At 35.1% G+C, this 16,712-nt stretch overlaps 1 protein-coding gene across 1 annotated transcript in view; it reads left to right on the top strand.

Annotated features, from left to right (window-relative positions):
• The window catches only part of xrcc4 (X-ray repair complementing defective repair in Chinese hamster cells 4), a 75,593-nt gene that overhangs the window by 8,054 nt on the left and 50,827 nt on the right, over window positions 1-16,712 (top strand). The window contains exon 3 of the mRNA XM_056467092.1: window positions 5,777-5,982. Within this exon, the coding sequence (XP_056323067.1) occupies window positions 5,777-5,982 (206 nt within the window). The remainder of the gene's footprint in view (window positions 1-5,776; window positions 5,983-16,712) is intronic.

A 16,712-nucleotide genomic window follows, 5' to 3' on the forward strand; every position in this document is an offset into this window, starting at 1 on the left:
TGTTGATCATCAGTTGCAGTGCAAAAAAAGCTTCGTTTCTGCCTTATATGGAGTATAATAAGTGTGTGTGAGAGTATGAGAGAGACTCTAGAGAGGCACTTATCTCGGTATGTCTGAGAAACTTAAAATAAGCCACTCAGCTCTCAGAACACCGTAAACACAGTACGTGTATTTCTACACACACACTACAATCTGCTGTTTTACTCCATACAGACCTTTTTCTTGGCTGCTGCATGGAGGGCACCATAGCGACCAGCGTCTTCCGGTAGAATGCTAAGAACTTCCGTTTACAGCGTTTACAACCGGTAATTTGCGCTCCGAATATGGGTTTCAATAACGTTTTGAGTGGATTACGGAGTGTTTTTGTGACACACAACTTTGAAAGGTGTGTGTTAAAGCCGTTATAATCTGTCAGATGTGGTTTTACGCGAGAAAAACGTTCTCCTAGTTCACGTGTCTGCCGTCAGAAATAGTGTGTGTGTTTCCCCAGCCTGTCAGCTGTTAGCTCAGCGGCTCTTCAATACACATACGCCACACGCACACACGCAATACTTCACTGTAAACCAGATTACTAGCATGAAAATTAACAGGTTTGCAAGTCATGCAATTTACAAAAATGACCATTAAAAGTCCGTTACTGATACTCTACTGGCTGATTTGCATGTTCACTCTAATCGCGAGCCGTTTGTTTTATTTAGTGTGCTGTATTCACCATGGTTTGTGTTTTTTTTGTAATTTCAAAATGTCAATTTTTACTTTGTCACAGTTATTAAGGGAGACGCAGTGGGTGCAGTAGGTAGTGCTGTCGCCTCACAACAAGAAGGTCACTGGTTCGTCACTGGTTTCCCCCACAAGTCCAAAGACATGTGGTACAGGTGAATTGAGTAGGCTAAATTGTCCATAGTGTATGAGTGTGAATGAGTGTGTGTGGATGTTTCCCAGAGATGGCTTGGGGCTGGAAGGGCAATCCGCATCCGATAAGTTGGTGGTTCATTCCGCTAGGGCGATCCCGGATTAATAAAGGGACTAAGCTAAAAAGAAAATGAATGAATGAATGAATGAACAGTTATTAAATCAGTGTGCTAGTGGGACAGTGCAGGTGACTTTAGCGATGACGAGGCTTCATTTAAACAGAACAACGAGGGGAAAATGCCTCACTGCAGTTGTTTTTCATCCTATTAGATCACGTTTTTTTTAAATGATCAGTCCAGGAGGTGGCGCTGATCGACAACAGTATCAGTTTAAAGATGATAAAAGCAGGTCAAATAGATTAAAACTATCGTTTCAAAGCTGTCCACATGTGACTGTTTACACACATCAGCTGCCGACCGGAAGTTCTTAGCATTCTCCTTGCGCATACATGCAAAGCATAATGGGTAATTTTGCGTTCTAAGAAAAAGGTCTATAAAAGACAGAAACTCTTCAACACTGGCCTATCTAAAGCAGTGTTTCCCAACCCTGTTCCTGAAGGCACACCAACAGTACACGTTTTCAACCTCTCCCTAATGTAACACGCCTCAATCAACTCATCAGAACATTGGAAGAGACTTCAAAACCTGAAATGAATGGATCAGAAAAAGGAGACATCCAAAATATGTACTGTGGGTGTGCCTCCAGGAACAGGATTGGGAAACACTGATCTAAAGGGTTAATGCTGACAATTGATGACCAACAGTAAAAATGACATATTGTACCTTTTCCCAACAGAAAAATCCAGAATGCATGATTACCGTGTATACTGTAAATGTGATTATAATGGAAGTCAATGGGGTAAAAACAGCCCCCAACACAATGAAAGGGGAGTCAATTTGAACAGTACACAAGGGTTAACCGTAAGCATGGTGTTTCTCTATTCAAACAGATTGCCCGACCACACTGCTTGAGAGGCATTTTAAAGATGGCCAATGTGTGAAATGACTTGCCTTAAAGTCCACATGAACAGGAATTTTTTTGTATTGTGACGCAGTTCTAGTGAAACGAAATATGAAATGAGAAAGCAGTGGGCGTGGCTTGTTTTTTCTACTACGAGCTGATTGGATGTAGTAAAGAAGGCGTTTCATTTAGAAAGAGGGGGTAAAAGGGTTTGGGGAGAGTTATTATAACTTAACAGACTACTCCTCACCACTTCTGTTTGTTGTCAAAACTGACAGCTGGAGGGGCGTGGTTAAGTATTTTAGCCATGCCCAATCAAGGTTATAATAGTTTTGGATTTTTCATTAGTTTTAGTTTTTATTTCGTTTTTTGTTTTCAAATTCAGTCAGTTTTAGTTTTTAATGGGAGATTTACTATTTTTTATTAGCTTCTATATTTTGAAATAGCTTATTTTTAGTTTAGTTTTTATTATTTTCAGTGTTAGTTTTAGGTTTTTTTTTTTTTTTAATAACAATATTTGTTAAATGCAAGATACCAAATCATCAGAATAAATATTGTGTAATAAAACTCAACCAAAGATCATTTTTTTGAAACATGTATTCATCTACCACTGCCATCTACCCATCCTCAAATTCAAATACAACAGCCCACAAGGTAGCAGCCCTAAGTAGGTTCTGATGTTAGACACACATTGATGAGGTATATTTTGTAACGATCTTCCCATGTTAGGACTCGACATACCAAAAATATGTAGTGAGCAATCATAATTTCATTCAGTTAAAACATCTCCGGCAATGCGGTGGCACAGTAGGAAGTGCTATCGCCTCACAGCAAGAAGGTTGCTGGTTCGAGCCTCAGCTGGGTCAGTTGGCATTTCTGTGTAGAGTCTGCATGTTCTCCCTGCGTTCGCGTAGGTTTCCTCAGGGTGCTCCGGTTTCCCCCACAAGTCCAAAGACATGTGTTACAGCTGAATTGGGTAGGCTAAATTGTCCATAGTGTATGAGTGTGAATGAATGTGTATGGGTATTTCCCAGTGATGCAGCTGGAAGTGCATCCGCTGCGTAAAGACATATGCTGGATAAGATGGCAGTACATCCAGCTGTGGCGACCCCAGATTAATAAAGGGACTAAGCCGAAAAGAAAATGAGTGAATGAATGAATGAATAAAACATCTCCATGATCTGAAAAGTTTCTTACAATTACGTTTTGCAACCCAACTGAAGCATGACTCACTTAATTAAACTCCATTACGACTTTCTGTTATGAAATAAACTTACGTTTCACCAGATCCTCTCATTTAAGCTCTCGGTTTACCGCCGCTGCTGTTGTTCATGTCACTGCAGGCTAGAGCTGGGCGATTTGGCCTAAATCAAAATCTGGATTAATGAAACATTTTAACTCGGTTATGATTAAAGAGCCCCTATTATGGGTTTTTGAAAATGACCTTCATGCAGTGTGTAACATAGCAGTGAATAAAAACATCCAGCTGAGGTTTAAATCTAAAAGTGCAGCATGTTTAACACTATTAATTCTTCAGCGAAATATTTGACTCGAATCGAATAAACGAGAGTCGAATAAACGAATCGAGTTGAGTTCGGATCTTTTGTTTGATTGTATCGACATGGTACATCACCATATGTACTGAAGAAGGCGCAGCACACGAGCCACTATTTCACTACTAGAGGAAATGCTGTAAAACTCCATCTCTGCCTCTCTCTCTTTCACTTTAGACATTTGACCCGCTGGCGTGTTCGTGAGGTAACCTTTCCTCTCCTCTCGGCTGTTAAAGCGATACTTGTGGATCCAGACACAAGCGTGCCTGAGGTGCGAGTTTTCTCCACTGTGTCTGTTATGGATTACCTGTGATAACCACGTATTATGTGCATACAGACTGTAACCGCGGCTGTTCTTCCCACATCACTCAGCGATGCAGCGCTTTCATTTCTAAAGCCAATCACAGCCCTTTCTGTTGAGCAGGTGAAGACAATGACCAATCATAGGGGTGTAAGAGCTCGCTTGACAGCGCTCTTAAAGGAAGCGGGATGATATTTACATGAGTTTATTTGCTATAAATGCTCATGCCGTCTTCTGTGCATGTATTGGAGTTTTATTTGATACATTCAGAAAGGGTGATTTCTTTGAGCGGGGAAAATTAAAGGTACAGTACATATATCTGACTGCTGTATTAACTAAATTGTATTACAAATAATAGATAAATATATTAATAGATTTTAATAAAAAAATAATCTTGTGTTGTGAAGAAAAAATCTAATTATTTATGGAAAGCATCATCAATGCACCGAAATATGAAATTGAACCGAATCGATGGCATGATAATCGTAACCGAACTGTGAGACTAGTGTAGGTTCACACCCCTAGTGCTTACTGGAGAAGTGAATTGTTTCAAATGATTCAGTTTGATTGGTGAACTAGTTGAGTCGGCTCACTTAGAAGATCTGGTTATAAAGAATGTTTTATTCACGATCAGGATCACACACTCTTAAACAATGTCAGGATAATAATCAATTTAAAAAGTTGTATAAATATATGTTATTAAAGGAGTATAACGATAAAGGTGATTGAAAAGGTATAAAAAGAGAAAGGTATGATGACATTTTAATTAATGGCTACCTGCAGTACTAGTTTTTTTTTGTTTTTTTTTTCTCTGGGTTTATGTTACAAGGTATACGGGTACAAAATAATGATGATTCAATGACAACAACAGTTAAACAAATAACAAAAAAATAACAAAAAGGTACAGTTCAGCGTTAATGATATTTTATGTATGATACTTTGTTCGAAAATAAATAAATCAAATCAAATCAAATACAGAGATCAATCCATTTATTTGGCACAAATGTGTTAAATTAGTACTGTTAAGTGTCTGTTTGGGTTGTATTTAATATTGTCACTGAGCTGCTGCAATGTCCACTCGTTGTTTATGTTGTGAGAGCAACAGCGAGGATGACTAAAGGAGGAGCGGCTTGCTCTGGCCAATGGCAGCAGGATTACAGACTCTGAGGTACCGTACGGTCAAACTCCTGCAGCGTGAAGCAAATAGATTTACTTCTAAAAGGCTTCCAGTATGTGTTAAATTAATTTACAAAGATGAAAACGGAGGATGTTTTTGCTATAATTTTAGTTAGTTTCAGTTTATTTTGTACATATGAATTGCAGTTTCGGTTAGTTCTAGTTTTAAACTCTAATTTTAAATTTTATTTCAGTCAACAAAAATGTTTTCTCAACTCTAGTTTTCGTTTTTTTGTTCGTCTTGTTAGTTTTAATAACCATGTGCCCAACAAACAGAGCTTGACATTAACTTTTTTGACCACCTTCCACTGTGGCTAGTAGTTTTCCAACATTGGAAAAGGTGTAAGAACCCTGCAGTGATCGTCTCTCATTCAGTATTCACCTGCCTTCTTTTGCTCACGTGAACACAATTATTTCGTGCTGCTTCTCGATTTCAAGATCACATTTGCACGAATATTGGGCCATCCTTATTGTCGAGCCCTGCATTTAAGAAAACTACAACTTTTTAAATAGTTTTACCCGACCAAAGTGGCTAGTGAGAATGTCTGTCTAACTCTCCACAGCTGAAATTTGGCGGGTTGGTGGGTGTTAATGTCAAGCCCTGCCAATAACCCTAATCTGAAAATAAACAAGTGCATTTTCAGATTTCAATTAAAGATTATAAGAGCGAACTATGTTTTTTGTTTTCTTAATGACATGCACAGATGAATTGCTAACCACAAAACTAGCAATGTGAGCTAAGTAAATCAATATGGTTAGTACTTTAAAGGGACTTTGGTTCCACTCAGAGAATGTTTACATGTTTGCAAGATTTGTAAAACCTGGTTATATTTTATTTGGTGTTAAACCTCAGCTCTGGTTGTTTTTTGTTCAGTTTCAGAGGAGGACGTGTCGCGGGAGGCTCGTGAGATGGAGATGGAGCGTGATCGGTATGTCTGTGACCTGCAGCTGGCCCTGACCGGAGCACCCTCAGGATCTGGAGCTTCAGATGAGGGTGAATTTACCTTCCAGCTGACACCTGAGCGGCCCGGACGACCCCGACTGCAGCTGTCTTATGAGAAGGTGCAGAAGGACATCTCGGTGAGTCTCGATGAATGACACTGGAACACACATACACACGCTTCACAATCAACACTCCAGCAGCTGACTCTGAACATGCACTGATTTTGAAGACGTGTACTGTGTAGGTATAGTCCGATTTCAAGAATCATGTGATTTTCTGTTGAAAAAACAATATAAAATTGAATCGCTTACGGACTCACTTCATTCATTCATTCTTTCATTCACTCATTCAATTTTTTATCCATTTATTCGTCGACTTAATTTGTTCACTCATTCATTCAGTTACTCACACATTCATTATTAATTCATTTACTCGTTCAATTTTCATTCATTCATTCGTTTATTCATTAGTTCATTAATTCAGTATTTTGCTAACCTGTTCATTCATTCATTCATTATTTCATTTATTCATTCAATCATTGGTTCAGTCATTCATTTGTTCGCTCATTCATTCATTTAATCATTGATTTAATTTATTCACTCATTCATTCAGTTACCCACACATTCATTTATTCATTTATTTACTCATTCAATTTTCATTTATTCATTCGTTCATTCATTCAATCATTGGCTCAATCATTCATTTGTTCGCTTATTCATTCATTTAATCAACTTAATTTGTTCACTCATTCATTCAGTTACTCACACATTCATTTATTCATTCATTTACTCTTTTTTAATTTTATTCATTCATTCATTCATTCATTAGTTCATTAATTCAATATTTTGAATTTATTGTTTCATTTATTGTTTCATTTATTTATTTATTCAATTATTGGCTCAATCATTCATTTGTTCGCTCATTCATTCATTTACTCACACATTCATTTATATATTCACTCACTCCATTCTTTCACATACTCATTTATTTTTTTACATTCATTCATTAGGTCATTAATTAATACATTGACGTTACTAACGTTTCATTCATTCATTCATTCATTCATTCATTCATTCATTCATTCATTCATTCATTCAATCATTTCCTCAATCATTAATTTGTTCACTCATTCATTACTTTTCTCACATATTCATTTGTTCATTTACTATCCATTAATTTACTTACTCATTCATTCATTAGTTCATTAACTAATTAATTCAATAATTTGCTAGCTTGTTCATTTATTCATTTGTTAATTCATTATTTATTCATGTAATCATTGGCTAAATCATTAATTTGTTTATTCATTTATTTACTTACCCATTCATTTATTCATTCATTCATCTACTCATTCATGTTTTCAATTATTCAACAAATTGCTCACTTTCTCATTCATTCATTCATTAATTATTTTATTCATTTAGTCATTGGCTCAATCATTTATTCATTCATTCATTCACTTACTCAATTTATTTAAATTCATTTATTTTATCAATCATTTATTCATTCATTCATTGGTTCAGTCATTCATTTGTTCACTCATTCATTCATTTAATCATTAATTTAATTTATTCACTCATTCATTCAGTTACCTACACATTCATTTATTCATTTATTTACTCATTCAATTTTCATTTATTCATTCGTTTGTTCGTTCATTCATTCAATCATTGGCTCAATCATTCATTTGTTAGCTTATTCATTCATTTAATCATCAACTCAATTTGTTCATTCATTCAGTTACTCACACATTCATTTATTCATTCATTTACTCATTCAATTTTTATTCATTCATTAGTTCATTAATTCAATATTTTGCTAACTTGTTCATTCATTTATTGTTTTATTTATTTATTCAATTATTGGCTCAATCATTCATTTGTTCGCTCATTCATTCATTTACTCACACATTCATTTATTTATTCACTCACTCCATTCTTTCACATACTCATTCATTTTTTAAATTCATTCATTAGGTTATTAATTAATACATTCAGTAATTTGCTAATTTGTTAATTCAATAATGCAGTTACTCACAAATTCATTTATTCATTCATTCACTCCATTCATTCGCTTACTCATTCATTTTTTTCTTTATTCATTGATTCATTCATTTATTAGTTCAATAATTAACTCATTCAATAATTAGTTTTTTGTTCATTTATTCATTCATTAGTTCATTATTTTATTCATTAAATCATTGGCTCCGTCATTAATTTCATTCATTTACTCACACATTCCTTTATTCATTCACTCGCTTAATTCATTTATTTACTTAGTCATTTTTTCTTCATTCATTCATCCATTCATTTGTTCATTGATTAATTATATAATAATAATTTGCTAACTTGTTCATTAATTCATTCGTTAATTCATATTTCTTTTATTCATTCAATCATTGGCTCAATCATTAATTCATTCACTCACTCACTCCTTCATTCATTTACTCACACATTGATTTATTAATTTACTCACTCCATCTATTCACTTAATTAGTTCATTAATTCATTCTTTTATTTATTCAAACATTGGCTCATTCATTCATTTACTCACACAATCATTTATTCATTCACTCACTCCAATCATTCATTTACTCGTTCGTTTTATTAATTAATTCATTCATTTATTCATTTATTTAATAATTTGCCAACTTGTTCATTTATTCATTCTTTTATTCATTTTTGTCATTGGCTCACTCATTCATTAATTCACTCACTCATTCATTCACTTGTTCATTCCCTTACTCGATTGTTCATTCATTCATTCATCCATTCAGTCATTGGCTTAATCATTCATTTTTTACTCATTCATTCACTCATTGATTCCCTCACTCAATCATTCAGTCATTTACTCACACATTCATTTATTCACTCACTATTCATTCACTTTTAAATTTTTTCTTCATTTATTCATTCATTCATTAGTTAATTAATTAATTAATTCAATATCTTTGCTAACTTGTTTATTCATTAATTCATTCATTTATTCATTCATTCATTCATTAGTTCATTAATTAATTCATTCAATATCTTTGCTAACTTGTTTATTCATTAATTCATTCATTTATTCATTCAATCATTGGCTCGGTCATTCATTTGTTAACTCATTCATTCCCTTACTTACACATTCATTCATTCACTTGCTTACACATTCATTTATTCATTTATTCACTTTTGGTAACTTGTTAATTTTTTCATTTGTTAATTCATTCATTCATTCATTTTCTTTTTGGCTTAATCATTTTATTAATCTGGGGTCGCCACAGCAGAATGTACGGCCAACTTATCCAGCACATGTTTTACGCAGCTGATGCCCTTCCAGCTGCAACCCATCTCTGGCAAACATCCATACTCACTCATTCACACTTATACACTACGGACAATTTACCCAATTCACCTGTATTACATGTCTTTGGACTGTGGGGGAAACCGGAGCACCCGGAGGAAACCCACGCAAACGCAGGGAGAACATGCAACTCCACACAGAAACACCAACTGACCCAACCGAGGCTCGAACCAGCGACCTTCTTGCTGTGAGGCGACAGCACTACTTACTGTGCCACTGCGTTGCGCTCATTTGTTAATTTATTATTTTATTAATTCAATCATTGGCTTAATCATTTATTCATTCAGTTACTCACACATTCATTTTTTCATTCACTTACTCATCCATTATTTTCTTTATTTGTTGATTCATTCATTCATTAGTTAATTAATTTATTCAATAATTTGGCAATTTGTTCATTTATTCATTCGTTAATTTATTATTTTATTCATTAAATCATTGGCTCAATCATTAATTCGTTCACTCATTTATTCATTTACTCACACATTCATTAATTTATTCATTCATTCACTCACCCCATTCATACACCTTACTCATTCATTTTTTTCTTTTTTCATTTATTCATTCATTAGTTCATTAATGAACTCATTTAATAGTTTGCTAATGTTTTCATTCATTCATTCAATCATTCAGTCATTCATTCAATTATTGGCTCAATCATTAATTTGTTCACTCATTCATTACTTTTCTCACCAATTCATTTGTTCATTAATGAACTCATTCAATAGTTTGCTAACATCTTCTTTCATTCATTCATTCGTTCATTAACTAATTAATTCAATAATTTGCTAGCTTGTTCATTTATTCATTTGTTAATTCATTATTTTATTCATTCAATCGTTGGCTAAATCATTAATTTGTTTATTCATTCATTTACTCGCCCATTCATTTATTCATCTACTCATTCATTTTTTCATTCATTCAACAATTTGCTAACTTTCTCATTCATTCATTAATTAGTTATTTTATTTATTTAGTCATTGGCTCAATCATTCGTTCACTTACTCAATTTATTCAAATTCATTTATTTATTTTCCTCCACCACAGGTCTTGTTCATCTATTTGAGCACATTTGTAAATTCAGTCTGTTTCAATCCTGTCCACTCCATCAATATTTACTTCCTCCTAATCATATTCTCCTCCACTTGTCTGCTTCCTCCACTGGACTCATTCACATCTGTGCGATGTATGAGAGCAGCACCGCTCGATCTCCGCTGATTGGCTGAAATGGCTCTCAACACTTAACCATTCCCAGAGAAGCAGCGCTCTTTATGTGGAGCTTTAATAGAGGTTTCCCTCGTCTGATCTCATGCCAAGCTCAAGGGTGTCGAGAAGCTCCAGCGTCTGGAAAACCTTCACCAAACACACAACACGTACCGGATCCAGTGTTTTTACTGTACACCATTTGTTCAGGCTAAATTCATCCATCACTTCCAGCCCAGTGTAATTGTGAGGCGTAATTACTGAAGCCTGGAGAAGTCTGAAGCTGATATAAGGTTTGCTTTGTCTAAAATGACTCTGAGGAGAGGATTTCTTCTCTCTGACGTCTCATTTTGACTTCAGACACGTCTTAAAGTGAAGACTGAACGTTTTGCGTACTCATTTTTCAGGTGTCTTGTGAGGCCTTTTTGACACGAGGCTCCTTGCTGTATTTACGGATGCATTAAGAGCTTAGAGACATGAGGAAATGATTTTATGACTCGAGACAAATCATATTATCCTTACAGTGAGATGTATGGATATTTCATTAGGTAGGGAATATATGATCAGTTGCACTTCATTCTTCTCTATATAGAAAGAGGTTTTCATTAATCAAAACAATAAAAGTTTAATACTTTACTAATGCATTAAGAAAAATGCACACTAATGCATTATGGAGATATAAGATGTACACTACCTGACAAAGGTCTTGTTGATTATCTGAGTTTTAGGAACAGCAAATAATATCTTGACTTCTATGTGGTCATGGCTTGATTTTGAATGATTTCATCAGGACAGTAAGGTCTGACTTGGCTTAACAGAAATAATTTCCAGTATAGAATATGTGGTCATGCTGCAGTGGAAACAGAATGAATATTGTGTCTGACTCCATCATGAGCTTGGAGGACTGCATCCATACATCTCTGCAATGACTCAAATCACTGATTAATAAAGTCATCTGACATGGCAAAGAAAGCGTTCCTGCAGGACTCCCAGAGTTCATCAAGATTCTTTGAGTTCATCTTCAACGCCTCCTCCTTCATCTTACCCCAGACATGCTCAATAATGTTCATGTCTGGTGACTGGGCTGGCCAATCCTGGATCACCTTAAGCTTTTGCTTTTAGGGGCTTTGATGTGGAGGCTGAAGTATGAGAAGGAGCGCTATCCTGCTGAAGAATTCGCCCTCTCCTGTGGTTTGTAATGTAATGGGCAGCACAAATGTCTTGATACCTCATGCTGTAGATGCTGCAGATCTCTCAGACGCCCCCATACTGAATGTAACCCCGAACCATGACTTTTTCATCACCAAACTTGACTGATATCTGTGAGAATCTTGGCTCCATGCTGGTTCCAGTAGGTCTTCTGCAGTATTTGTGATGATTGGGATGCAGCTCAACAGATGATTCATCAGAGAAATCCACCTTCTGATACTTTTCCAAATGATCAACTAGAAGTTGTTATTAAAGTTATTATTTGTAGCTCTTACAACTGGGATCCACAACAAGACATTTGTCAGGCAGTTTAAATATCTTATGTCTAAACATAGTTATGTCTATATTTAAGCTCAAAGTACTCGTATATTTAAATTTTCTTTATACTTTGAATAAACTAAATTGCCGTAGTGTCTTAGTGTGTGTGAATGAGTGTGTATGGGTGTTTTCCAGTACTGGGTTGCAGCTGGAAGGGCATCCGCTGTATAAAACATATGTTGGGATAGTTGCTGGTTCATTCCACTGTGGCAACCACTGATGAGTAAAGGGACTAAGCTGAAAAGAAAATGAATGAATGAATGAATGAATGAAATGAAATGAAATGACAACGACCATAAATTATGAAGTTCGCAAAATATGGAATACATTCATTTAGATTATCATTAAATCAACAACAGATCACAGTCAAAATGTGTTTAGCCAAGAAAAAAAGAGACATTCAGAATAAGGCTTCATGATAAAATCCATCTCAGAACAGACCTACAGTATATTATGTGAGAACTGCTTTTAAATGTAAAAGAGTGCAAAGTGTTAGACATGTTTTGTAGAGTACAGTTTCTGGTCAAATGAAATCCTTCAGAACTTTAGGATCAAGTAAATTAGAAATTCCAAGAGTTCAGTCAAAGCAGAGTGAATCCGCCTTCAGCTACTAACAGCGCCCCCTGTTGCTGGAATCAGCTATCAGAAATGATCAGATGTGCTCCAACATTAGGCACATTCACATCAAGACTGAAACACGTCTGTTTAGCTGTGCCTTTACTAAATGAGCACTGTGCTACGCCCCACAGATCACACTATTATGTTTTTCTTTTCTTTTTCATTCCTTTAAAACCTGTTTTAACACATTGAAATTAGTTTTTAATCAATTTTAATTCTTTTAATTGTTTTTATTTTCTTTTATTCTTGTTTATGTAAAGCACTTTGAATTACCATTGTGTATGAAACTTGCCTTGCCTTGCCTTTACACTAAAATCCTCATTTGTTCTGACATTGCAAATTCATTTCTTGCAAATAATTACAAAGAAACTGCAAGTAATTAATTTATCTAAACAGCAGTTTTAAAGACTAAACTGAACTAGATCGTGCATCTGTGACCTTATTTAAACACATTTTTTGTAGTGCAAATTGTGATTTTCTTGAATTTCAGTAATATTCTGTTGCTCAACTCATAGACGTAATCAGCTCATGTTCATCATGAACTCATTTCTCTTTTTCGCTTTCACAGCAGAGGGGACTGAATGGAAATGACAAGTGTGTGTTTTGGAAAAGGGAAACTGACCCTTGGCAGGAGAAGGAAGTTAAGCTAAATGCGTAGTTTTACATTAAAGGGTCTTCATAATATTTATTAGGTTGCTTGCTGATGTCTGCAATAGAAACACATATGTCATAACGTAATCACATGCAGTTATGACGACAGTATTGCCTACATTACAAAGAAATGTTACTTATTTTTAAGTGAGTTTTGACTCTGAAAACTGTAATCATACTCAAAATTCAGAATTCAAAATCCAGTTTTGGGACCTGGATCTTCCCCTCAACTTTAGATGCTGAATATGTTGACATTTTTAATAATTTGAAGTGATATATTGTCTGGATTGATGTTATAAATTACGAAAAAACCTGGTATTCTTTATATGTTATTTCTTAATAATAACAATAATAATAATAATAATTCCTTTTATATAGAGCGTTTCTGGACACTCAAAGCGCTTTACACATTGGGGGGAATCTCCTCATCCACCACCAGTGTGCAGCCATATTACACCAGACCTCACACCAGCTGATTGGTGGAGAGGAGACAGAGCGATGAAGCCAATTACGATATGGGGATGGTTAGGAGGCCATGATGGACAGAGGCAAATTTGGCCAGGACACCGGGGTTAAACCCCTACTCTTCTTAAAGGACATCCTGGGATTTTTAACAACCACAGAGAGTCAGGACCTCGGTTTAACGTCTCATCCGAAAGACGGCGCTCACTTGGCAGTATAGAGTCCCCATCATTATACTGGGGCATTAGGACACACACAGACCAGCAGGTTGAGGTACTGACTGGGTGCAGCCCTGCTTCGCTTCAGTGGGTGACCATGTGAGAGTTGCAGAGAGCTAGCTAAGAAAATCAAATGTACCTATAACAATGTATAAAAAGATTCAATCAGAATCAATTATTCAACCGCCCTGTAGTGTAAAGCTAAATCCTTTCAGCATCTTGCACATTTGGCTTTATAAAGACCTCAGTGTATCGTTAGGTCCCATTAATAATTTTAATATTAGTTTAGTTTTACCTCTGCATGTGGTGGTGTTTTTTTTAAACTCTTAAAGTGCCAGTAGACATTAACTTGCATAAATGAATCCCCAAAGACCTCAAAATTCATCTTGGATGTCCTGAGGGAGAGTAAATGAACAGTAAATTGAGATTGTTTTTAAGGGTGAAGTGTCTCTTAAAGCAAGTCCTGTAATTGTACTGGTCTGAAAGCTGTTGCTCCTGAAGGGAAGTGACTTTATAAGTAACGACTGACTGTTATTTGTGTGCGTTTTCGTTTTTTTTTTCCTTCTGCTGCGTTCTTCACTTGGACAGCTGAATGAAGAGCCTTAAAGACTCATGTGCAGATGCTGGTTTGGGTTTTGTGAAAGCAGGTGTTTTGGCTTGTTTGAAGACGGCACTTTCATTACAGAAACACACAGACGTCTGTTTCCCAAAACATGCAATAATGCTCACGATGGGTCCTGCAGGTGAAGCAAACAGACGCTTTTTTGTGATGAAACAGCAGCATTCCTGCAGTGTTAAAGCTTTATATGCTTCATAAAGAGCTTTTGGACAAGTTACTCATTATAGAAAAATGAAGTATTTTTAACTTAATTATAAATAAATAAAAACAAAACAAAAGTATTTTAAATTGTAATATGATATAAAAAGTATTTTAAAAAGTTAAAAGGATAGCCAAAAACACTAAATACAATTACTAACTACAGTTTATTAGCTCAAAATACTAAATAGATTTGATAAATTTTTATGCAAAACTGCATTCAGACCAGTGTTATTAGTTAATTAAAAAAATGAATTATTTAATTTTATCATTGAATAAATAATTTTAATATTGAGTTATTCATAATTTAAAAAAATGTTTATTTTAAAATAAAAAGCGAACTGAAAATAAAATATACCTCAAAAATGATTGTCAAATGTAAAATATCTGTTCAACTTATTTTGAGTTAATAGCCAATAATTGCCAGAAGTAATAAATGCAAATATTTTGTAATAAATATTCTAAAATATCAATCAAAAATATATAAACTATAAAAATATATATAAACAATGCGATTTAAAATGGGGGGGATCTAAGTGAAGTTGAACATCTCCCATGGCCTACACAGCCACCAGAATCAAATATTGTTGAGCCACTTTGGGGTGTTTTGGAGGAGCTAGTCAGGAAAGGTTTTCCTCCACCAGCATGTTGATGGAAGAATGGCTCAAAATCTCTCTGGCCACTATGTAGGACTTGTGTCTGTCATTCCCAAGACCAACTGATACTGTATTGGCCACAAAAGAAGACCATAACAATGAATTGTTGTGGTCTAAATCCAGATGTTTTATTGCCATTGTCCAACCCCTATATATATATATATATATATATATATATATATATATATATATATATATATATATATATATAGAGGGGTTGGACAATGATATTCTGTGATATTCTGTAAGTAACAGCACTCGTACCGCCTCTTCACCCTTGTGTATTACTCCGCCCACATACAGCAACAAGCAGAGGACACTCTACAGTTTAACAAATATCGCTGCTGTTGCTGTTTTGAGGCTTTTTCAGTCAAGAATGTAGTTATTTAGATTGCAACTATGCAGTTTTATAAGGATAGTGTCTATTTTAAATATTTATATTTTCGGTGCATCAGATTCAGTGCATCGGCCGCCATCAACCTGTCTGAGCAGACCAAAGAAAGTGACGGTTGATGGTGGCCGATGCACTGAATCTAATGCTCCGAAAGTATAAATGTTTAAAATAGGCACTATCCTCATAAAACTGCATAGATGGCAACAGAGCCCACATAATAGGGCTGCACAATTAATCGGAAAAAGATCACGATCTCGATTGGACCCTACACACGATCTTAATTCAGCTTTTCTACGATTCAGCCAATTATAAGGTCAGGAGAGAAGCTTAAAGGCAGTCGCTCAGTTCTTCACAGCAACATGGACACCTTCAAATGGCATTAAAAGTGTCACATACTGTATTTATAAGGTATAACTCACCCAGAAATGTCATTTCTGTCTTCATGTAATGATGCATTTGTGGCCGCAAAATCACACGTGAGCTGACCACGAGCTACCGAGAACAAGTTAATAGGCAGGTTAATGTATAATGATGGTTTGTTCTGTAGACTATCGAAGAAATTATATAGCTTAAAGGGGCTAATAATATTGACCTTAAAATGGTTTATAAAAAATTTAAAACTGCTTTTATTCTAGCCAAATAAAACAAATAAGACTTTCTCCAGAAGAAAAAATATTATCAGACAAACTTTGAAAATTGCACTGGTAAACATAATTTGGGGAATATTTAAAAAAGAAAAAAAAAAACATTAGGGGGGCTAATAATTCTGACTTCAACTGTGTGTGCGTGCGTGCGTGCGTGCGTGCATGTATGCATGTATGTATGTATGTGTATATATATATGTATGTATATGTGTGTGTGTGTGTGTGTGTGTGTGTATATATATATATGTGTGTGTGTATGTATGTGTATATATATATATATATATATATATATATACATACACACACACACACACACACACACACGCACACAC

The sequence above is a fragment of the Danio aesculapii genome, chromosome 10, assembly GCF_903798145.1.
Source record: "Danio aesculapii chromosome 10, fDanAes4.1, whole genome shotgun sequence".
In the NCBI taxonomy this organism is placed as follows: Eukaryota; Metazoa; Chordata; class Actinopteri; order Cypriniformes; family Danionidae; genus Danio; species Danio aesculapii.